We start from the raw sequence: 24295 nt of genomic DNA, 5'->3' as shown, positions 1-24295 counted from the left end.
AACAAAGCAAAAAGAAACTAAAAAAAATTTCTAAGATTTTAAGAACCAGTTACTGATGGAACCGGGTTTCAAACCTAGGCCTAGGATTATGGCCCAAGGCTCCCAACCACTACTGAGAAAGTGAGCCTTTTTAAAGTAACCAGTTCTTTCACGATGGAGGGTGAAGGTATTCCCAGTCCTTCTGAAAAAGTTCTGAAGTCCAGCTTCAGATATTTCCAACTGTCCCTTCTCCATGTGTACTGATGTGCTCATTTGTGGCTGACTCTTTGTGAGCCCAGAGACTGTTACCCGCCAGGTTCCTCTGTCCATTGAATTGTCCAGGCGAGAATACTGGAGTGGGCTGCCATTTCCTTCTCCAATTCCTTCTTCATAAACTTTTATTTATTTATTTATTTTACAATATGCTTATTCATAGCTTCACCTATCATTTTTTATAGACAATTGGTTTCATTTTGGGCATGAGGGACTAGGTTCATGGAAGACAATTTTTCCACAGATTTGGGGGGGAGGTGGGCATTTCAGGCAGCAATGTGAGAGATGGGAAGAGGAGCAGATGAAGCTTTCCTGGCTTTCTGCTCACCTTCTGTTGGGCAGCCCAGTTCCTAACCAGCCATGGATCGGTACTCCTGATTTAAATGGTTGGTTGTCAATTCAGATTCCTAAGTTTTTTGCTAAGATCCAGGTTCCATTTCAGGTGGCCTAACTTATCTCCTATATATTCCACCAGAATCATATAAATCAATAGGAACAACATTCAGGAAGAATCACATAACTTTTACTAATTTAAATAGACACAAGTTTGAAGCTTGGTGCTTATGAAGAATAATCACTTTGAATTAGTTTCTTCTCTATTTATAAGACAGGAAAAAATTAACACATTTCCTAGGATTGTTAAAAAGGGAGAAAAAGACAGTATACAAAATGGTAGTTATTGGAAGGGTAACTTGGTTTAAGAAGTTTTCCTTTGTCTTTGCTACTTCAAAGCTACCATTCAAAGAATTAAATATATAGGAAAAGCTACATTGTTGCTTGTTTTTATATAGTTTCTAAAAACACATTGGAAATTAATTATTTAAAAATAAACTAAGAAGAGATATAGTAGATTTTGCTAGTTGTGCTTTGTTGGGTCAATAATAAATGATGGGCTTGTCAGTTTAGGAAATTATCACTCTGAAGTAACAGGTAAGGGCAATATAAAAATGAGAGTAGGATCAAGTTTTGTTGATATAGGATATTGCTTTTTTGTCTTCCTCTGCTCTTCCTTTTCCTACCCATTTCCATCTGTCAAAAGCCTAGCTATTTTTTTAACCCCTGTCAAATCTGAATTTTATGAGTAAGCTATTATTATTTTCCCTCAAAAGAACTGTCTTCCTCCCCTAAAATTTTATATCAGTTTGTTTCTCCCATGTAATAAATTTTTTACCTAATAAAATATTTATGTGTTAGTTATAGTGTATCACTAATAAAATATAAGGTACACATAAGCCTAAGCACATAGTAGAGATCTTAGTATACTTCCCAGTATTAGAGCATTACCTTTATTTAGAGAATTCTATAACAGAGCCTCTATACCCAGGAAGGATAGGATGGGCAGAGGAAAGAAACAGGGATAGTCACCAAGTTATAAAACCATACAATGTCAGTTCAGTGGGATCCTGTGAAAGATGAGAGAAACCCCTTAAAAGAGCATAAGTGCCAGGTCTGTTGGCAGAGTAGGGCGAAAGACAAGCCAGGTCATAAAATATCTTCTAAGTTACACTAAACCTGCCATATCTGTCTGCCAACAATGTGAAACAGAAAAACAACATTACTATCTAAGCAAATTATACATGATATGAAGATGTGCATGCAGATTTTCAAATTAAAACATTTATAAGAAGAAAGCATATTTCTTTACATATTTAGTATAATGTTTTGTTTTGCTGTATAACTTGTAGAGAGTTTATCAATGGAGGCTAAGAAAACAATCCAATTAACTAACAACATTAATAAAATAATATTTAATAGCAGCTGAAAAACTTTTGGTTAGATGATGAATTTTAAAAATATTGTCTTGGCTTTGTGGAAAAGTGAAGATTACAAATATGCAGAAAGCAGAAACATTTGAAACTTATTCCATATTGAAAACACAGAATAAGTTTTAAAAACAAGTTGATTTTTTCAGAAAGTGAAAAATAATAAAGAGTAATATGGGGCAAAATCAAAATATTTACAGTGTTACAGAATAAAGATAAACCAGTAAGACTTAAAGACCTACATATCTCAGTGGTACTAACACTAAATGGGATTTTAAATACTAATATATTAACAATCTGATCCCATCACTTCTTGGCAAATGCATAGGGAAACAGTGGAAACAGTGTCAGACTTTATTTTTTTGGGCTCCAAAATCACTGCAGATGGTGACTGCAGCCATGAAATTAAAAGACGCTTACTCCTTAGAACGAAAGTTATGACCAACATAGACAGCATATTAAAAAGCAGAGACATTACTTTGCCAAAAAAGGTCCGTCTAGTCAGGCTATGGTTTTTCCAGTGGTCATGTATGGATGGGAGAGTTGGATGGTGAAGAAAGCTGAACGCCAAAGAATTGATGCTTTTGAACTATGGTGTTGGAGAAGATTCTTGAGAGTCCCTTGGACTGCAAGGAGATCCAACCAGTTCATCCTAAAGGAAATCAGTCCTGGGTGTTCACTGGAAGGACTGATTGCTGAAACTGAAACTCCAGTACTTTGGCCACCTCATGTGAAGAGCTGACTCATTGGAAAAGACCCTGATGCTGGGAGGGGTTGGGGACAGGAGGAGAAAACAATTTACCAAGCAAGAATTTAGGTAACTGCCTTGTTTCCCCTATTTTATCCAGTTCTTTGAAACCTGTATGCAGTATTCTGGGTTCCATCTCATTCATCTAATCCTTTCACTACATGGAACATGTAGGACCCTGGCTCTCAATAATACCATAGTCTTACCTCTCCATTCTTCCATGTGACATGACTGAAGATGGATGAAAAGTAACATGACTTTGCAGATTAGTGCAATTAAGTGCATTTGGCCTCCACCTTCAGTTGTGTCATTTTAATCCACAACTAATTACTGTTCTTGTGCTTTCTGTTTTTATTATTATTCAGGAATATTAAAAATATTACTTAATAATTACTTGGCTGCTGGCAATGTTATTTATTTATTTATTTATTTTTCTGATGGAGCAAAGGTGTTCTAATAAACATGGCTTGGGCATATATACTGTAGTTATTCTCAGCAAAGATAAAGATCAAAATTCCAGATTTACAAAACATAAGAGGATCCCTATTAAAGAGAGAGTTGCAAACAATCTCCTTTTACAGTATGGCTCATAAAAAGGAAGAGGGTACTTATCACTGTAATGAGAAATGCCTGGATTCCTTAGCCCCGGGAAAGGAATGACTCTCCTCTTAATTCCTGAATATTCAGGAATCAATAAGGGCCAGAGGGTTCCTGACAGATCCAAAACAGCACACAGGAAGCCTCCTGTTAAATGCTTCCTGACAATTCCCCCTATTTTATTATATTTGTAAAAAAAAAAAAGTCCTGACCAAATGAGTTTGGTTAGTATTAACCAACCTTATAGATAGGTGACGATAAACAACAAACACAATTATCAAGACAATCACCAAAGTTGCAGTTCTAGACCCGATGCTGTGGGTAATACTTTGAAACCATCCTTGTGCATCTAGCCTGGATAATTTGTTTAGCTAAAGCTTCTAAATTAGTGGAAGAGAGCAGACGTTTAGAAAAAGTTTCAAAGATTTCCTTTTGCAGTAATTGTACATTCAGAGAGGCATTATCAAGTAAATGAAATTTGACTTGCTCCCAATAGTAGGTACTATGATTGAATTAAACAGGAGTAACACAAAATTGGAAATTAATACAAGCTACAGATCAAGTTGTAAATTCCTTATGGCCATAACAAAAGAAAGTGGGACACAGACCTGTATAAAATATGACTGATTATAGAGAAAGAAATAGTTACCATGACCACGACTGGTCCCTGTGAAATGTCTGGTCCGAGTCCCAAGTTCTTTGGTGCTGGCAGCAAGTTTCCATATGTTTTATATGTCTATAGTTCAGGCCCAATTTGTTTATTGAGGATGATTCAAGGAGAAGGAGGAAGGTGTCATTCCACTGTCAAGCCAGCCAAGAAGTCCTTTGTCATGGTAATGTTTCAACGTAGTGTTAGTAACCTTTTACATAGTGATTTTTGTTCTTTCCCTGACTCTTTCCCTAAAGTTTCAGTAGTAAACATGGTTCACAGACAGAAAAAGGGCAGCAATGTCTGCAAGTCTTCTTTTGGAGGCAGGATGAAAGCCCAAGTTTGTTGGCCAACGTTTATGCGTAATTTTGCTGGGCCCATACACAAAGGAAGGACTTCATAACCTAAAGAACTGTTAATTAGTTTTCCCTCCTCCCCAGGGTGTGAGGGTTCTAGGGAGGGGGCATGTGGGTGGAGTCATTGGTTGATAGGATCTATAGGTCTTTCTCCATCTATCTTATGACCCAGACGAAGTTCAAGGGAAGCTGTGATGCTCACCACCCTTGAAGGAGTCCACATAGGATGAAGAAGTAATATGAGAAGTCTATTAGTAACCACCACATCTTGAGTCCTCTGGACAACCTGCACTGAAGAACATCACTGGTCATCCTCTAGATCATCTAAAAGAAATCGAACTGAAAACCCGCCGTTTTGCACATGGAGCTCTCCCCCACCCCCATCCCCCGCCCCAAGTCCTCTGAGATGGACCTCTTGGCAACGTTATTTAAACAATTATCATTATTTAAAACCACCCTTGATTCCTTCCTTTGTGTTCAAAGCTACATTTTTTGCTTCCTCCCTTTCTAACTAATTCCATGTTGCTCTAAAAATTGATTTTTTAATAGTTATCTCCTTGTTTTGACACATTGTTTTCACACAAACTAGAGTGGTAGTTTCTTAACTCATACTATTTCTCTTCTATCCTCTATGTATGCTCCTTTTTAAGTCTATTAATTGCTAACTTCCACAACCTCAGTAACATAGCTGTTAAGTCTACTATTATCGTTTCCCTAATTCATTAACCACATCTTCTAAAAATCCCACCCATAATCTTTATACTTTGGCAACAAGTAATCATTTTGTTCACAAATTCAACACCTTTGCCCCAAATCTCCTTTCATGATTCTCTTCTCTCCATGACTAATTCCTATACAGTGCCAACATTTTTTTTCCTCTGGAATCTTTTCTCCTTTCAGAACCTTACTAGACTGGATTATGTGTTTTTTCACTATGGTGGGTAATTGTTATGTTTCAAATAGCATTCTATCATCCATGCTTGTGTGCTAAGTCACTTCAGTTGATCTGACTCTTTGCAATCCTATGGACTGTAGTCCGCCAGGCTTCTCTGTCTATAGGATTCTCCATGCAAGAATACTGGAGTGGGGTTGCCATGCCCTCCTCCAGGAGATCTTCCTAACGAAGGGATCAAACCTACATCTCTTATGTCTCCTGCATTGTCAGCAGGTTCTTTACCACTAGCATCACCTGGGAAGCAAGATGTATTAATCAGTTCAGTTCAATTCATTCACTCAGTCATGTCTGACTCTTTGCAACCGGATGAATCGCAGCACACCAGGCCTCCCTGTCCATCACCAATTCCTGGAGTTTACCCAAACTCATGTCCATCGAGTCGGTGATGCCATCCAGCCATCTCATCCTCTGTTATCCCCTTCTCCTCCTGCCCCCAGTCCCTCCCAGCATGAAGGTCTTTTCCAATGAGTCAACTCTTCTCATGAGGTGGCCAAAGTACTGGACTTTCAGCTTCAACATCAATCCTCCAATAAACATTCAGGACTGATCTCTAAAATCCAGTTCATCCTAAACTGGCTCATCCTAAAAACCAGTTTATTTTTAGGATGAACTGGTTGCATCTCCTTGCAGTCAAGGGACTCTGAAGAGTCTTCTCCAGCACCACAGTTCAAAATCATCTATTGTTCGGTGCTCAGCTTTCTTCACAGTCCAACTCTCACATCCATACATGACCACTGGAAAAACCATAGCCTTGACTAGAAAGTATTGATAGTTGTCTATTATTAGAGCCTCTAAGCACATACATGTATGCATACTTATTCTATAGCTATAATCATTTTATTTCTCAACAATAATATTTGAGAGTACATCAGTGAGGAATATAATATGATTCATTCATTTAAAGACATGAGCAAGAGTAGAACTTAACCTTTATCTAGTTCAGTCAGTAAGCTGAATCTGTGTCTGTTACCTCAAGGAAGGTAAACACCTAAAAATCCGGAAAAAACAAAAACACACACACACACACACAAGCAAACAAAAAACTGCTTTTTTTCCAGAAACCTAACTTGGGGGAATTGACAGAATTCAGAGAATGAGTAAAGTTAAAGTTTTTGGACAAATTAGATATGAAACAGATTTAAACCACAGATGATGGAGAAGAGAAAAAAGACGCTGAAGGAAATATGTTGATGAATGTAGAGATAGTGTTTTTCATCCTAATTTTCTTTAATGTTCAAAGAACTTGATTGACCATGAGAATAAAAACTAGACCTGTATCAATAATGAATTGTGTATTCTGAACCTCAGATCAATGTTTCTCCCATGCCTTGCTATTTCAGTAAACCCTCTCTAACACTGGCCCAAGCCCTCAAAGAGAAAACAAATAAAAGACTCAAAAATGAGATTAAAGATTTATACCTTATTTATAGAAGTATAGTGTTTCAGATACAGACATAGTTACATTCTTAGCAAATATATAATGCTCACACTTTTGCAAATAGTAGATGTTCAAGTTGGTTGATGGTGAAAGATGTGTGTTTTTAGAAGGAGGAGATACATAGGAACTCTGCACATTGAATTTTTTTCTAATTCTTTCATGGTTAAAAACACACAACATAAAATCTGGTATCTTAACTGTTTTATGTGTATTGCTGCTGCTTAGTTGCTCAGCGGTGTCCAGTTCAATGGTTTTAAGTACATTCATACTGTTGAGCTACCATCACCAACATTCATCTCCAGAACTCTTTTTATCTTGCAAAACTGAAATCCCATACCTATTAGACAGTGATTCCTCATTCCCCTCTCCTTTGATCCCTGTCAACTTACCATTTTACTCTATGATTTTGATTACTCTAAGAAGCTCATATAAGTGAGATCATATGGTACTTGTCTTTTCTGGAACTGATTTAAGAAACCTTTTGTACTTTGCACTCAATTTTGCTGTGAACCTAAAAACACTCTAAAAATTAAGTTCCTTGATTACAAGCACAAAATCAAATAGTAAATCATCATTATTTCTTTATAAATAATGATATTTCAAAATAACTTTTTGATGTGAGTTTTGGAATGAAACCATTTAAATTCCAAAAGCAAAGTTCTTTTAGCAGGCTTTAATTCCTATAGTTATAATAGAAATTGCCATGTCTATTTCTCCCTCAATTCTCTATTAGCCATATGGCTGATCATTCTCTAAAAATTAGCATTATAATGAATCTAAAGATTATCTACTCAAATATACCCTTCCATTTTAAAATTTGATCTTCACTTAGAATTATTGACTTTACAATTTAATATTTTTCACCACTGTGTGAAAACATGTACATTATTTGAGAATCATCTATCTAATGCTTTAAATCTTCATAAGAAATAATGATGTTTTAAAGTTTGAAGTTTGGGGTTTATTCCAGAGCCTGAAGTATTTTTAGTTTCACAGATGATTTAGCATATATCTTTATTTTCATTGCATAGTCTTATATAAACACTTGTCTGTTATGTTCATGAATTAATTTCTTTCCTTGTTTATTATATTAGGCAGCATCATAAAGGAGAATGGCACCTAATGACTTAGCAAAATAAATACACTTCCGTTGTTGTTCAGTCACTAAGTTATACCCAACTCTTTGCAACTCCATGGATTACAGCGTGCCAGACTCCTCTGTCCTGCACTATGTCCCAGAGATTGCTCAAATTCATATCTATTGAGTTGGTGATGCCATCTAACCATCTCATCCTCTTCCACCCCTTCTCTTCTTGCCTTTGATCTTTCTCAGCATCAAGGTCTTTTCCAACGTGTTGGCTCTTTGTATCAGGTGGCCAAAGTATTGGAGCTTCAGCAACAGTGCTTCAAATGAATATTCAGGGTTGATTTCCTTTAGGATTGATTGGTTTGATCTTCTTACAGTCCAAGGAACTCTTAAGAGTCTTCTCCAGCACCTTATTTATGGTCCAACTCTCACATCCATACATGACTACTGGAAAAATCTTAGCTTTGACCATACAGATATTTGTCAGCAAAGAGCTATCTCTGCTTTTCAATATGTTGTCTAGGTTCATCATAGGTTTGTCACTCAAAATCTTTCCTAAATTTGCTTTTAAATATCATAATTATCAAAAAAATATTAAACATCTAATTTTGCCTCTGATTTATCTGTCTCTCTTTCTTTCTTTCACTCTTTATCTGTCAACTATCTATCATGCCAAGACATTTCTAGCTACCAATTGAAACTATCATAGCAAGATTTTTTTGGCTCCTGACCCATTTCTATGATCTAAATAAATAGCATGATGATGAAAAAATATTTTTATCTGGTCAAGTATTTATCAAAAATACTACTCTAAGTTCTCAGTTGACTAGAGAAGATAGATATTAAGAGAATAATACAGGCTCTTAGATGGGACTTGGAAAGGATAAAATTAATGATTAAAACTATTTTGTACTTTGTTATCAAGATCACAAGTTGAAGTCAGAGGTTTGAGAGTGTTGCTTAAACTCTTTCAGTGTTCTGCTGCTATAATCACAGTGCAGACATGAAATAAGAACTCTTGTCATTTTATTTAGTTGCCTTAAATCTTCTAACTTCTTGAAATGATACATCAAAACTCATTTGCACTGGCAAAAACTAATTTGTGCTAAACAGGAACTATAATTTGGATGGATGCAATAAAACTGAATCCCCAGGATTTTCTGTACTTACCTTTATTTCTTCAAATGTATTTCTTTTAAAACACATTTGAATGCAGAATTACATGAAGGTGCTTGCAGAAGTCCAATGGATTGTCTGAAATAAGATGGTATTGAAAGTTTCTAATTTGTTGAGCTGTAGAGATGTGACCATTCAAGCTATTTCTTAGTAGTGGTGCCCCAGGCAAACTTATAGTCAAGCAGCCTTGTTTTAATCCAACTTTACAAAATAGCAGGAAATAAATATTCCAGTCATTAAGTTCATGAAAAGATCCCACTATGCTCAATCTTCTGTAGGTTTGGAATATTTACTTGAATTACCACTTGCATGAAGTTTGTGAGGATCACATGTGTTTTGTTAGAGTTTACAGTGTGCAACAGAAAATTTTATTTTGGATTTATTAAGTGATTCACTATTTTTCCATACATGGAAAATAAATGTTACCAATTTTTAAAAAAAATATTTAAATCAAGCTATCTAATGAACAAATGTGTTTACTTTTTTTTTTGCACATGAGGAAATTATTATCCAGTGGATACTGTTGAAAATTTTAGGTGCGTTATTTGAAAACACACTTTTAAACCCTCCAATAATTACATTTCCAAGAGCTATAATAATAACTAATGTTGTGAAAGTCTGTTCTTTATCTGTTCCAATGATTCTAAGCCAATATATGTTGCATGCCAAATCCATAGTTAATGATAATTCTTTAAAACTGTATTTATTAAAATAGACACAATGCCAGGAACTTTCTGCACCTCATTTCACTTAATCCTCTCAACAACCATATACTGCTATGATTACTATTATTACCTCCATTTTATATATTTATTTAAATAATGCACAGTTTCTTTTGTCTTCTAGTTATATGGGGAAACTGAGGTGCAGTGACTTTAACTTGCCTAAAACCACACTTGTACTGACAGTTGGAATCCAAATAAAGGACTTTGATCTTAGAGTCCATTTTTATAAGTACTAACAGTGCAAGGAAAAAAAAATAATGAGAAAATTTTAGGAAAAAGACAATTTAGCAAATCTAAGCTAAAAATAACTTTTCATCTTGTACAGTTGATGTTTTCTATCAGTTCAGTTCAGTTGCTCAGTCATGTCCAACTCTTTGCGACACCGTAGGAGGAGGTACTGGAGGAGGAAATGGCAACCCTCTCCAGTATTCTTGCCTGGAGAATCCCAGGGACAGAGGAGTCTGGTGGGCTGCCGTCTATGGGGTTGCACAGAGTTGGACATGACTAAGCGACTTAGCAGCAGCAGCAGCAGCAGATTGCAGCATGCCAGGCTTCCCTGTCCATCCTGGAGATTTTTCAAGCTCATGTCCATGGAGTCAGTATTGCCATCCAAACATCTGATCCTCTATCTTTCGCTTCTCCTCCTACTTTCAGTCTTTCCCAGTATCAGGGTCTTTTCCAGTGAGTCAGTTCTTCACATCGGGTGGCCAAAGTATTGGAGCTTCATATTCAGTCCTTCCAATGAATATTCAGGACTGATTTCCTCTAGGATTGACTGGTTTGATCCCCTTGCAGTCCAAGAGACTCTCGAGTCTTCAATACCCCAGTTTAAAAGCATCTATTCTTCGGTACTCAAGTTTCTTCAAGGTCCAACTCGCACATCCATACATGACTACTGGAAAAACCATAGCTTTAACTAGATGGACATTTATTGGCAAAATAATGTCTCTGCTTTTTTATATGATGTCTAGTTTGGTCATAGCTTTCCTTCCAAGGAGCTAGTGTCTTTTAATTTCATGGCTGCAGTCACCATCTGCAGTGATTTTGGAGCCCAAAAAAATAAAGTCTGTCACTGTTTCCATTGTTTCCGCATCTATTTGCCATGAAGTGATGGAACTGGATGCCATGATCTTTGTTTTTTGAATGTTGAGTTTTAAGTCAGCCTTTCACTCTCTCTTTCACTTTCATCAAGAGGCTCTTCAGTTCCTCTGTGCTCTCTGCCATAAGGGTGGTATTATCTGCATATCTTAGATTATTGATATTCCTAAATATATTTAGAGAAAGATTGCTAAATATATTTCTCACATTACATTTTATTAGAAACTGCTTTGCCAAGGATTGTTAAATGGCATAATTTGTTTGATGAGAGTAAATCTAAAAATGTTTCTTCTTATCTTACCATTTGAACATCTAGCTCAAAAAGATTGCAGCCCGGCTGAGGTCAGATTAATAGCAAAGAAAAGCAAAGATTATAATCCCATTCTCTGCCTGTTCTTTTTTAGCAAATCACAGTTAGCATAATACTTGCATTTTTACTATAACATTATACACTTTGATGAGACAATTGACACCTCAAATAACTTGGTGTTCTAAAACAGTTTTGCTTATGGGATAGTTAGTTCACCAAAATTTGTTTCTTTTTTGCTCCTGTTGTTACTGCTTTAAATCTGGCATTAAACTTTATTCATACTCTGTGTATCCCTTACATCTCTTTTGAGCTTCTAACCCATTCCTCAAATATAACCTCAACTATGCCATGACATACCTGATATTACCCATCTCACACACCTTTGTGTCTCTAAATATGCCCCCAAATTGTTACCTCTCTCCTGAGGCCCAAATCCTGCTTTATGTCCTTTGTCAGTAACTAGCAAAAATATCTATGTCTGCTCTTTTGACCTATTCTGTAGCATCTAATATAGTACCTTTGCACATGAAAATAACATATTTTACTAAAGTTTATTTCAACCTAGATCTGCTCTATTTAAATACCTATTTGATAAAATGTATATTATGTAAAACAATTGAAGAGAATGAATCATAATTGAGAAGATCATATTTAGAATTCTGTAGAATGATTTTGCTTTACATATGGTATACTTTGTGTTTTGTGTCAGTTCTGTTTATTTTAAAACTGTGAACTTATTGTAATGCCCTGAAGGCATAGAAGCTATAAAATAATGTGCTTGCTAAATATACAACATTTTTTGGGGAACAAAAGTTATTCTATTAAGTTGTGAGATGGCAGGATATAAGTACTTGAGTAAAATTCATTTAGTGTGCTATCTGACAGAGTATACTTAAAAGAAATCTTTGACATGTTGATCAGATTAAATTGATTTAATCTCAGCTGATACTTAAATTCAGCATTAGTCATGGATAATTACTGTCAGAAAGGATATGTTCTAGCTATTCATTTACATAATGTGAGCTTTCTTTTGAATTGCATATGAATTAATTAAATTTCCTTTAATTGTAGCAGCTATATGCAACACACAGCTTTTAGCTAGTGTAAGACAGTTCATTAACTTCTAGAAAATGGCCTATTGGCCATTCTAATACAAATCTCTGAACTTGAATATAGGCAAAAAGGAAAAAATTGTAGAGGGAGAATCAAGGAAAGAGACTCATTGACCTAAATAAATCACAAATGACCTCATTTATAGCAGGGCATTCCTTCTTCTTTAGAAACTGTACTGGTTGGATAGTTGCCTCAGTTTGTGACCAAAATGCAAAATAATATCTTGACCCTGTTGACCTTAAACTTATTTTTAGACTTTTTGTTTTGAAAAGGAAATAAAACATTTTATTGGTAAATTATAAACTATTTCATAGCAAAAAAAAAAATCCAAATTGTTAGTAAGATAGTAAATAAATAAAGAAAATATAAGTTATAAAACTATAAAAATACAACTACATGAGTCAAATACCCATGTTATAATGACAACCCCATTTGGACCCTAAAAGCTTGACAATGGGCCCAAGTACTGGTAGGAGTATAAGGTAAAAATTTTTCCAAAATGAATTTGCTCATTATTTTACACAACTATAGGTTTTCTTTTTCTAATGTGTTGCATTGAACAATAAAAAAGCAATTATGTAAAATTAGAAAAATTTGGCCAATATTATATCCAATTACCTAATCAATTGTGTTCATGTTATCATATGATTTTATCTGGTTTTAATCACAACCAAAGCCATCCCAAAGAAAAAGAAATGCAAGGCAAAGTGGTTGTCTGAGGAGGCTTTACAAATAGCTGAAGAAAGAAGTGAAGCAAGAGGCAAGAGTGAAAGATATAGCCAAGTGATTGCAGAGTTCCAGAGAATAGAAAGGAGAGATAAGATGTTTCTAAATGAACAAAGCAAAGAAATAGAGAAAAATAGAATAGAAAAGACTAGAGATATCTTCAAGAAAACTGGATATATCAAGGGAACATTTCATGCAATAAAAGACAGAAATTGTAAGGACCTAACAGAAGCAGAAGAGATAAACAAGAGGTGGCAAGAATACACAGAGGATCTATACCAGAAAAGTTTTAATGACCAGGATAACCATGATGATTTGGTCAGACAGCTAAGCTGGACATCGTGGAGTGTGAAGTCAGGTGGGTCTTAGGAAGCATTACTATGAACAAAGCTAGCGAAGCTGATAGAATTCCAGTTGACCTATTTAAAATTTTAAAAACTGATGCTGTTAAAGTGTTGCACTCAATATGCCAGCAATTTTGGAAAACTCAGCAGTGGCCTCAGAACTAAAAAAGGGCAGTTTTTGTTCCAATCCCAAAGAAGAGCAATGCAAAGAATGTTCAAACTACTCTGCAATTGTGCTCATTTCTTTTTTTTTTTTTCTTTTAATTTTTTTTTATTAGTGGAGGCTAATTACTTCACAACATTTCAGTGGGTTTTGTCATACATTGACATGAATCAGCCATGGAGTTACACGTATTCCCCATCTCGATCCTCACTCCCACCTCCCTCTCCACCCGATTCCTCTGGGTTCTCCCAGTGCACCAGGCCCGAGCACTTGTCTCATGCATCCCACCTGGGCTGATCTGTTTCACCATAGATAATATACATGCTGATTTCTCATATTAGCAATGTTATGATCAAAATTCTTCAAGCTAGTCGTTAGCAGTCATGAAGTGAGAAATTCCCGATGCACAAACTGGGTTTTGAAGAGTTAGAGGAACCAGAGATCAGATTGTCAATATTCATTCAATCTTGGAGAAAGCAAGGTAATTCCAGAAAACATCTACTTCTATTTTACTGATTATGTTAAACTTTAAAATTGGGAAAGGAGTAAGACAAGGCTGTATATTGTCACTCAGTTTATTTAATTTATATCCAGAATACATCATGAAAAATTCTGGGCTAGAAGAATCATGAGCTGGTATAAAGATTGCTGGGAGAAATATCAGCTACCTCAGATATGCAGATGATACCACCCTAATGGCAGAAAGGAAAGAGGAACTAAAGAGCCTCTTTATGAGGGTCAAAGAGGAGAGTGAAAACTCTGGCTTGAAACTCAACATTCCAAAAACTAAGATCACTAAATCTGGTCCCGTCACATCTTGGCAAATAGAAGTGGAAAATGTGCATGCAGTGACAGATTTTATTTTCTTTGGCTCCAAAATAATTGTGGACAATAACTGCATCCATGGAATTAAAAAGATACTCACTCCCTGGAAGAAAAGCTATGACAAACCTAGAGACAATATTAAAAAATAGAGACATCACTTTGCCAGCAAAGTCCCATATAGTCAAAGCTATAGTTTTTCCAGGAGTCATGTACAGATGTGAAAGTTGGACCATAAAGAAGACTGAGTGCTGAAGAATTAATGATGCCAAATTGTGGTGTTGGAGAAGATTCTTGAGAGTCTCTGGGGCAGCAAGGAGATCAAACCCATCAATCCTAAAGGAAATCAACCCTGAATATTCATTGGAAGAAATGATGCTGAAGCCAGAGCTCCAATAATTTGGCCACCTGGTGCAAAGAGCCGACTCATTGGAAAAGACCTTGATACCGGAAAAGATTGAAGGCAAAAGAGGAAAGGGGTGGCAGAGGATGAAATGATTAGATAACACCACTGACTCAATGAACATGAATTTGAGCAAACCCCAGGAGATAGAGGAGGCGAGAGGAGCTTGTCATGCTACAGTCCATGAAGTTGCAAAAAGTGAGACACCACTTAGAGACTGAATGATAACAACAATAATGACATAAACTCCCCATTTTTAAACTTAAGAACATTTCATAAGAGTTTTCTTAGTCTTTTTGTTTTTATTTATTTTATCTAGCAAGTAGGATATCATTAAGTCAAAGACCCAAAAATGTGATCACAGAAACAAAATTATCATCACCTGAAAAATTAGAAATATAAATTTAGGGTTCAATTCCATATCTATTTAGTTGGAAACCCTAAACTCAAGGTCCGGTCTATTCTACGAAACTTCTCTAGGCCATTACAAGATGCCAAACTTCAAGAAGTATGACTTTAAATTTATTTTCCAAGATATACTAAATATTTCAGAGCCATCAGTTATTTAAAATAATATTATATTGGAAAGATTGGTTCAATAAATTCTATTTTTCTTATCTTTTGTTATAAATGTCTTTGAATATTTTCTCAAAAATTTTAGTGTGGTATTAGAGTATAATTAATATAAAGTTGCTTTCAAGATTTGTTCCAATTTACACTGGTATCAAAAATATAATTTCTTAAACTATATTTCTGATAGTGTTGGCCCTTTTTTAATTTTAATTTTTCTAAATTCCATTAGCAATTACTTCTATTATGAAAATAAGAATACTTGAAGCTTTTATTTATAAAAACTAATTAATTGGTGATTTAAATGCTTATTTGTATATCTCTTCTTGTGAATATTAGTTTTTTAAAAATAGTAAATTAACTAACTTTTAAAAGGAGTTTTACATGTGCTGAAACTTTTTTCAAATGAAATATACTTGATTTGCAATGTTATATTAGTTTCAGATGCACAGCATTGTGAAATTATATTTTCATATTTATTTATATCAAGGTATTATCTAATTTACTCTCTGATGGTGCTGTTTTTAAATATAATGTCCTATACATATGTATTCCAACTCTTATAATCTGTCTTACTGCTTGGAAGGAAAGTTATGACCAACCTAGACAGCATATTAAGAAGTAGAGACATTACTTTGTCAACAAAGGTCCCTCTGGCCAAGGCTATGATTTTTCCAGTGGTCATGTATAGATGTGGACTATAAAGAAAGCTGAGCACTGAAGAATTGATGCTTTTGAACTGTGGTGTTGGAGAAGACTCTTGAGAGTCCCTTGGACTGCAAGGAGATCCAACCAGTCCATCCTAAAGGAGGTCAGTCCTGGGTGTTCTTTGGAAGGACTGATGCTGAAGCTGAAACTCCAATACTCTGGCCACGTGATGTGAAGAGCTGACACATTGGAAAAGACCCTGATGCTGGGAGGGATTGAGGGCAGGAGGAGAAGGGGATGTCAGAGGATGAGATGGTTGGATGGCATCACCGACTCGATGGACATGAGTTTGGGTAAACTCCGGGAGTTGGTGATGGACAGGGAGGCCTGGCGTGCAGTGGTTCATGGGGTCGCAAAGAGTCGGACACGATTGAGCGACTGGACTGAATGTCATTGTTTTCTTATTGATTTTCTGTATGGATGATCTGTCCATTGATAAAGGATTGATAAAATATAAAGTCCCCTATAATTATTTTATTGTTGTTAATTTCTTCCTTTATTCTTGTTTATTGCTGCTTTATATATTTAAGCACTCTTATATTAGTTGAATTTATATTTTAAAATGCTATACCTTCTTGTTGTATTGATTCCTTTATCCTTATATGTTTTTCTTTGTCTTTTATTATAAACTTTGTTTTAAAACCACTTTAAAGTAGAAAGCCTATCCAGCGTATTTTTATTTCCATTTCCATGGAATATATTTTTCCATACTTCACATTCAGTTTTTTTGTGTGTCTTTAGCTCTAAATTGATTATCTTGTAAGCAGCATAGATGGGTCTTGTTTTCGCTGTTGTTGTCCTTTTTTTTAAACTCAATCTGCTCTCCTTTATATTTTGATTGGATCATTTAGTCTATTGACATTTAAAGTGATTATTGATATGCATGTGATTACTGTCATTTTGTTATTTATTTTCTGAATTTTACTTTTGCTTTAGTTCTTTTTTTTCCTTTTGTCTCTTCTCTGTTGTTTGATGTTTTTCCTCAGTGTTACATTTGTGTTCTATTCTGTCTAGTTTTTGTATATTTGTTTTTATGTGTATTTATTTATTGTAGGTTTTTGCTTTGTGATTACCATAAAGCTCATATATATTGACCTATAACTATATTTACTTGATTTACCCTGATATTCTTTTAAATACAAATATGTTCTTAAATTTGTGTACTTTTTATTCCTTATGTACAAGTTATACTTTTTGAGTTCATATTTTACTTCTTAATGTCTATCCCTAACTGTTTATTGTATCTATAGTTGATTTTATAACTTTGGTCTTTTAACTTTTATGCTACATTATTTAAGTGCTAGATCCACAGCCTTTACTATGTACTTGAATTTTCTACTGGGGATTTTACCACCCTATAATTTCTTATTGCCTTTTCTTTTTCACTTAAGGAGACGTCAGTACTTCTTGTAAGGTCAGTTTAATATTGATCAATTCTTTTAGCATTTGCGTGTCTAAGAAGTTCTTTACCTCTCCTTCAGTTCTGAATGATAACCTTGCTGGGTAGAGCATCTTGGGTTTTTCCTTTCACCACTTTGAATATATGCCATTCCATTCTTGCCTGAAAAGTTTCTGCAGAGATATGAGCTGATAACATTATGAGGCTCCCTTTTTTGTGACTCTCTGCATTTCTCTTTGCCATTTATGATATATCTCTGTAGGTATTTGTGGGTTCATCTTGTTTTGGGCCCCCTGTGCTTCCTGATCTGGATAACCTGTTTCTTTCCTCAGGTTCAGAAAGTTTTCAGCCATAAGTGCATCAAAAAGCATAGGGCTGAATTTGGTGAGCCAAAACCAGAGGCAGACAAGTCAGGGCATCTTCTTTGCTCAATAACTGTTACTGTCCTGACTGGGGCAATGTTGGGACCCAACAGGCTAAAGCAGGAGCTCTGACGGATCTGGTTTCTCCTGAGTCCACTTTGATTTGGGATATGATCTGTACCTGAGGGCTTGGGGTTGCATTTCCGTGTTGACTTCACTTTTTCCCAGGATGCACACTTTTTTAGAGGCTGGCTTGGGGTTACAAAGGTGACCCCACACCACTGAACTGACCCTGTCCCCTCTCAGGTATGCATAGGCTGGCATGAGACACATGAACTGGCAATGACTGCTTTCGCACTGGTCAGAGGCGGGACTGGAGTCTGAATTGGATCGTTTCCCTCCAAGTGTTTGCACTTTCATTGCTTAGTGGGGAATAGCAACAAGATGGCTAGAGCAGGAGGCCACGCAGGCTGGGAATGGGCAGGAGAAACCTTGGCAGGCTGACCAGAACCTCAGGGAGTTTCAATCTGCTGCCTCCATGTAACCCGGAGTAAGTCTCTGTGTATATTCTTTGAGTGGGGAGTCTTAGTTTCTGACAGCCCTCTGGTAAGCCCCACTAATTTTCAAACAAGCTAAGACAGCTAACCTTCCTGTTGGACCCCTGGACTGGGGTACCTAATATGTAGCTTGAATTCCTTGATCCCCAGGGAGAATTCCCCAAACCTGTGATATCCATTCTTCTTCTGTATTCTCAGATAGGGATGTGGGTTCATGACTGATCCCTGCTCCTCCCTTCCTATCAGATGCTTTGTGGATCTTTGTTTATAGCCTGGGTGTAGAAGAGTTCTTCTGCTAGTCCCAGGTAGATTTCAGCAAGAGCCTTTCTAATGTATATTTAGTTTGATGTGTTTGTGGTGGATGTGAGCCCAGGTGCCTCCTAATCTGCTATCTTGACCTGTCCCTCACAAGCCCTTTAATCTTGATAACCCTTTGAGGATATACTATAATCCTCATTTTTCAGATGAGGAAACCAAGTTATAGATGTGTTAGGTACACAACCAAGGTATGGTTTCATGGAGTGTAGATTCCCAGACTCCTCTGTTCACTGGATTTTTCCAGGCAAGAATACTGGAATGGTTTGCCATTTCCTCCTCTAGGGGATGTTCCTGATCCAGGGATTGAAACTACATCTCCTTAATTTCAGGCAGATACTCTACCATTGAGTTACAGGGTTTACAACCTCTCAAAACTTTTTTTTTTTGCCATGTATGTGTCAGCAGTGGTAACTATATCTACACACATTTACACATATGTATATATGTTAATATATATTATTCCTTGATATATATATATATATTTTGATATATATATATATTTTTCCTCTCTTTCTATATATATATTTATGTAGATAGAACATAGACATATATGTACACTTTACTTTTTTTTTTCAGTCACATAATGTTCTCAGATTTACCTATAAAAGCCTAAGAATGAAATTGCTTAGTTTGGTTTTACTGCAAGACTGCTAGATTCTCCTGTTTTTGAGGCAGATGGAGATTATTAGAGTAAACAAGTAACAACATAATAAAATTCTTCATGATTTGTTCATTGAGTCATGAAATGCATCAGTGATCGCCAAGTGGCAAAGGTCAAAACAAGAAAGGATCAGATGTTAGAACCCAAAAAGTTTCCAAGACACTTTTTCTCATTCCTATTCTCTCCTATTTCCTACTTTACATACATGTTTCCTTTCTCCCACCAGAATTCTGCTAATGTAGAAGTTGGCATTTGTTAAATATTTCCTATATACCAGGACTGTGTGTCCTGTGGATCAGTAGGTGGACTAATTACTGCAACTCTAGGAGATGGTCTATACTATCAACCTTGTATTATAGACGAGACAATTTAGCACAGGGAAGTAATTTTTCCAAGGGCATAAAGCTAATAATTGGCAGAAAACTTCAGTTCAGCACTTTAAATTTAAAGCCCTTGTCCTTAAGGACTGGAATACTGATTGAGTAGGGAGGTGAGAGCTCAAGGAGAAAAGTGAAAGAAGGGGACAATGTCAAGGGTAGTTTTTTGTTTGTTTGTTTGATTCTGTTAAAAATCCCTTCTCTTAAGAACAACTGAATCCTGATTATATTATGTTTCTCTTGGACTTATTTTTTTCTAATCCCTTGAAACTTTGATATCAGCATATTATTTGGATATGTAAATCTATATAAATCCAAGTGATTTTCTCTCTCTTTTTTTTTTTTGTCTACAGGGATCCTGATTCAGGATGGCTCTTTGGGATCTTGTGAAAACAAATACTGTGGTTTGGGAAGGCACTGTGTCCTCAGCAGAGAGACAGGGCAGGCAGAATGTGCCTGTATGGACCTTTGCAATCGGCACTTCAAACCTGTGTGTGGATCTGATGGGCAATTCTATGAAAACCACTGTGAGGTGCACAGAGCTGCTTGCCTGAAGAAACACAAGATTACCATTGTCCACAACGAAGACTGCTTCTTCAAAGGTAAAGGCAGGGTGAGCCTAAAGGGCCACCTTTCTCTATTTCTTCCTTCTTCTTAACAATGCCCCTTAATTTAAATTCTAGCATCACTAACTGAAAGTCTCTAAAAAAGGAGAGAAATATGGGCTTAAAGACACTTGTGATTAGTAAGTGAATAGAAGTTTGTATGGATACAATTCTGAATCTGTTATGGGAACAAAACTGGCCAAAATATGACTCAAAATTTAATATAGCTTACAGCATTGCACCATATGGCTTCCCAATCATGGCAGTTTTCTTAGGGACACAGAGTGGCCAATTCAGTCAGCAAGCCAATTCCACCCAGTGAAATGCACCTGGAGTGAAACTGAGAGAGGAGTGAATGCCAAACCATCCTAGGATAACATCTCATTTCATCCTGATTAAAAATGATGCCTTCAGCATGCACCACCTAATTCAAATTACACAGAACTCGTAAATGCCCACTGAAATAACTATGAAGAACTCATGCTAAACCCAATTAGTAAATCTGAGATGACAATAATTTAAAATTAAAAGTTAGCAGTATTTACTTCCATGGTACTAAAAATCATTGGGAACTATTTATGGAAAAGTACTGCCGAATTAGTAATTTGACTAATTATTTTAACATGCTAGATAAGTAAATCATTAAATATCTTTAATGCCTTTCATTTATTTATACATATATTTCTTGTGTATTTATTTATACTAGAAGAATATTTATTTATTAATAGTCATAACCCAGACTGAAATTTTGAAATGTGAAGTATATAGAACTTCTATCATTCAAAAAGGTCAGTGATCAATTTGATTTCTAATCTTAAATGGGGTTACATCCCAGACTCTCAGAGTGCTGCCAAAGTAATTTTACACTTAAAAGCTTGTGTGATATTTTAATTATTAACTTAAATTTATAGTATCACACAATGTTGTTCATGTACCCATGGATAAGTTGTTTTCTTTACAAACTTCGTTGAATAAGTGTTCAAATGCATTAAGATGGAAGGGTCTGTAGTCATTATGCTACTAGAAGTCCTTTCGTATAAATGAGATAAATTGTAAGAATAGTTTCTTTACCAAAGTGAACTCTGTGCATTTTGAATACACAATTGATGATATTAGATTATCTTCTTTTACAGAAAGAATATCTAATCTATTTTATAGAGAGCTAAAATGAATTGTATTAATATTTTCCTTTAATCTTCATAAAAGAGTTTTTTCCTGTCAGTTTGAATTGAAATGAAATTGAAAATTTTACGATTCCACAGACACATGATACAGAGCTGTGTAAATAATATGCAATTAAGTTAACTTAGAATCATTCTAACATTGAAGTTTTGTCTAAATGACAACCAGCAATTGATAATATAGAAACAAATAAAATGAAATATCATAAGGTGAGAAAAAAATTTGTTGTTTTAATATTCTGCTTTATTACTGGAAGCTTAGGCATAATACTACACAATATGTAAATCAACATAGAAATAAATGAACTGGATATAACCAGGAATGTTGCCTTCCTTATGAGTTACTTTGTTAAACAATGGTTTGAAAAGCTTTTGTTCTTCAGACTTATACTAACCATATTTATTCAATCTATGATTGCTTCAAAATTTATTGTCATCATACTTAGTATTACAATTTAATTTATATTAAATGGGTGAGTTACCAGGGGTTAATACATTACCTAGGTCTCAGAATTTGTCGGTCTTCTGTTTATTGATTTGTTTTGGTGTTTTGCCTTACATATATATATATATATATATAAGATGACTTTATTTCAACAGAAAGAAAGTAAATAATCTATAATAAAACAATAAATTACTTGTGCTATTAGTGCGCAATTGACCAAACTTTGGACATAAGAAAGATTCCATGGAGCTGGAGGCCTAACACCATGATGACTAAAATTAATTCTTATAATTGTGGATTATACTTTCTGTGCAATTTCAGCAATTTATATTGTTTCAAATAATGACCTAAAGGAAGGAGCAAGTCAAAATATTATATTCAAGGACTGTTAACAATTCATATTTAATTATTTTCAAATAGAAAAATATCAAAACAAAATTTCTCCTTAAAATATTTATTGCTTTTATTTTTTTAATATATTTTTTTATTGAAAGATACTTGCTTTACAGAATTTTATTGTTTTCTGTCAAACCTCAACATGAATCAGCCATGGGTATACATATATCTCCTCCCTTTTGAGCCTGCCTCCCATCTTCCGCCCCATCCCATCTCTATAGATTGATACAGAGCCCCTGTTTGAGTTTCCTGAACCATACAGCAAATTCCCATTGACTATCTATTTTACATATGGTAATGTAAGTTTCTATGTTACTTTTTCCATACATCTCACCTTCTCCTCCCCTCTCCCCATGTCCACAAGTCTTTTCTCTCTGTCTGATTCTTCATTGCTTCCCTGTAAATAAATAAATTCCTCAGTACCATTTTTCTAGATTCCGTATACATGCATTAGAATATGATATTTATCTGTCATTTTCTGACTCACTTCACTCTGTATAATAGGCTTTAGATTCATTAGAACTGATTCAAATGCATTCCTTTTTATGGCTGAGTAATATTCCATTGTGTATATGAACCAAAACTTCTTTATCCATTCATCTGTTGATGGACATCTAGGTTGATTCCATGTTCTAGATATTGTAAATGGACATCTGTGTTTCCTGTCTAGAAGAAAACTGGTCAACCACTTATAAAAGAAAGAAACTAGAACACTTTCTAACACCATACATAAAAATAAACTCAAAATGGGTTAAAGATCTAAATGTAAGACCAGAAACTATAAAACTCCTAGAGGAGAACATAGGCAAAACACTCTCCAACATAAACCACAGCAGGATCTTCTAAGACCCACCTCCCAGATTAATGGAAATAAAAGCAAAAATAAACAAATGGGGCCTAATTAAAATTAAAAGCTTCTTCACAGCAAAGGAAACTATAAGCAAGGTGAAAAGACAGCCTTCAGAATGGGAGAAAATAATAGCAAACGAAGCAACGGAAAAAGAATTAATCTCAAAAATATACAAGCAACTCCTGCAGCTCATTTCAAGAAAAATAAAAGACCCAATCAAAAAGTGGGCCAAAGAACTAAACAGACATTTATCCAGAGAAGACATACAGATGGCTAACAAACACATAAAAAGATGCTCACTCATTATCAGAGAAATGCAAATCAAAACCACAATGAGGTATCATTACACACCAGTCAGAATGGCTGCTATCCGAAAGTCTACAAGCAATAAATGCTGGAGAGGGTGTGGAGAAAAGGGAACCCTCTCACACTGTTGGTGGGAATGCAAATTAGTACAGCCACTATGGAAAACAGTGTGGAGATTCCTTAAAAAACTGGTAATAGAACTGCCATATGACCCAGCAATCCCACTGCTGGGCATACACACTGAGGAAACCAGACCTGAAAGAGACATGTGTACCCCGGTGTTCATCGCAGCACTGTTTATAATAGCCAGGACATGGAAGCAACCTAGATGCCCATCAGCAGATGAATGGATAAGGAAGTTATGGTACATATACACAATGGAATATTACTCAGCCATTACAAAGAATACATTTGAATCAGTTCTAATGAGGTAGATGACACTGGAGCCTATTATACAGACTGAAGTAAGCCAGAAAGAAAAATACCAATACAGTTTACTAATGCATATATGGAATTTAGAAAGGTGGTAATGATAACCCTGTATGCGAGACAGCAAGAGAGACACAGATTTATTGAGCGATCTTTTGAACTCTGTGGGAGAGGGAGAGGGTGGGATGTTATGGGAGAATGGCGTTGAAACATATAAGTTATCATATGTGATACGAATCACCAGTCCAGGTTCAATGCATGACACAGCATGCTCGGGGCTGGTGCACTGGGATGACCCAGAGGGATGGGATGGGGAGGGGTTGGGAGCGGGAGTTCAGGATGGGGATCACATGTACACCCATGGCAGATTCAAGTCAATGTATGGCAAAACCTATACAATGTTGTA

The 24295-nt window shown here is 35.6% G+C and overlaps 1 protein-coding gene across 3 annotated transcripts in view; it reads left to right on the top strand.

Moving 5' to 3' along the window:
• FSTL5 (follistatin like 5) overlaps positions 1-24295 on the top strand; it is an 825152-nt gene that overhangs the window by 211729 nt on the left and 589128 nt on the right. For all 3 annotated transcript variants that reach the window (XM_065904790.1, XM_065904789.1, XM_065904788.1), the window contains exon 3: positions 20031-20279. In XM_065904790.1, coding sequence (XP_065760862.1) covers positions 20031-20279 — 249 coding nt within the window. The remainder of the gene's footprint in view (positions 1-20030; positions 20280-24295) is intronic.

The sequence above is a fragment of the Muntiacus reevesi genome, chromosome 13 (genome assembly GCF_963930625.1).
Source record: "Muntiacus reevesi chromosome 13, mMunRee1.1, whole genome shotgun sequence".
In the NCBI taxonomy this organism is placed as follows: domain Eukaryota; kingdom Metazoa; phylum Chordata; class Mammalia; order Artiodactyla; family Cervidae; genus Muntiacus; species Muntiacus reevesi.
This window is presented reverse-complemented; position numbering and strand designations above follow the sequence as displayed.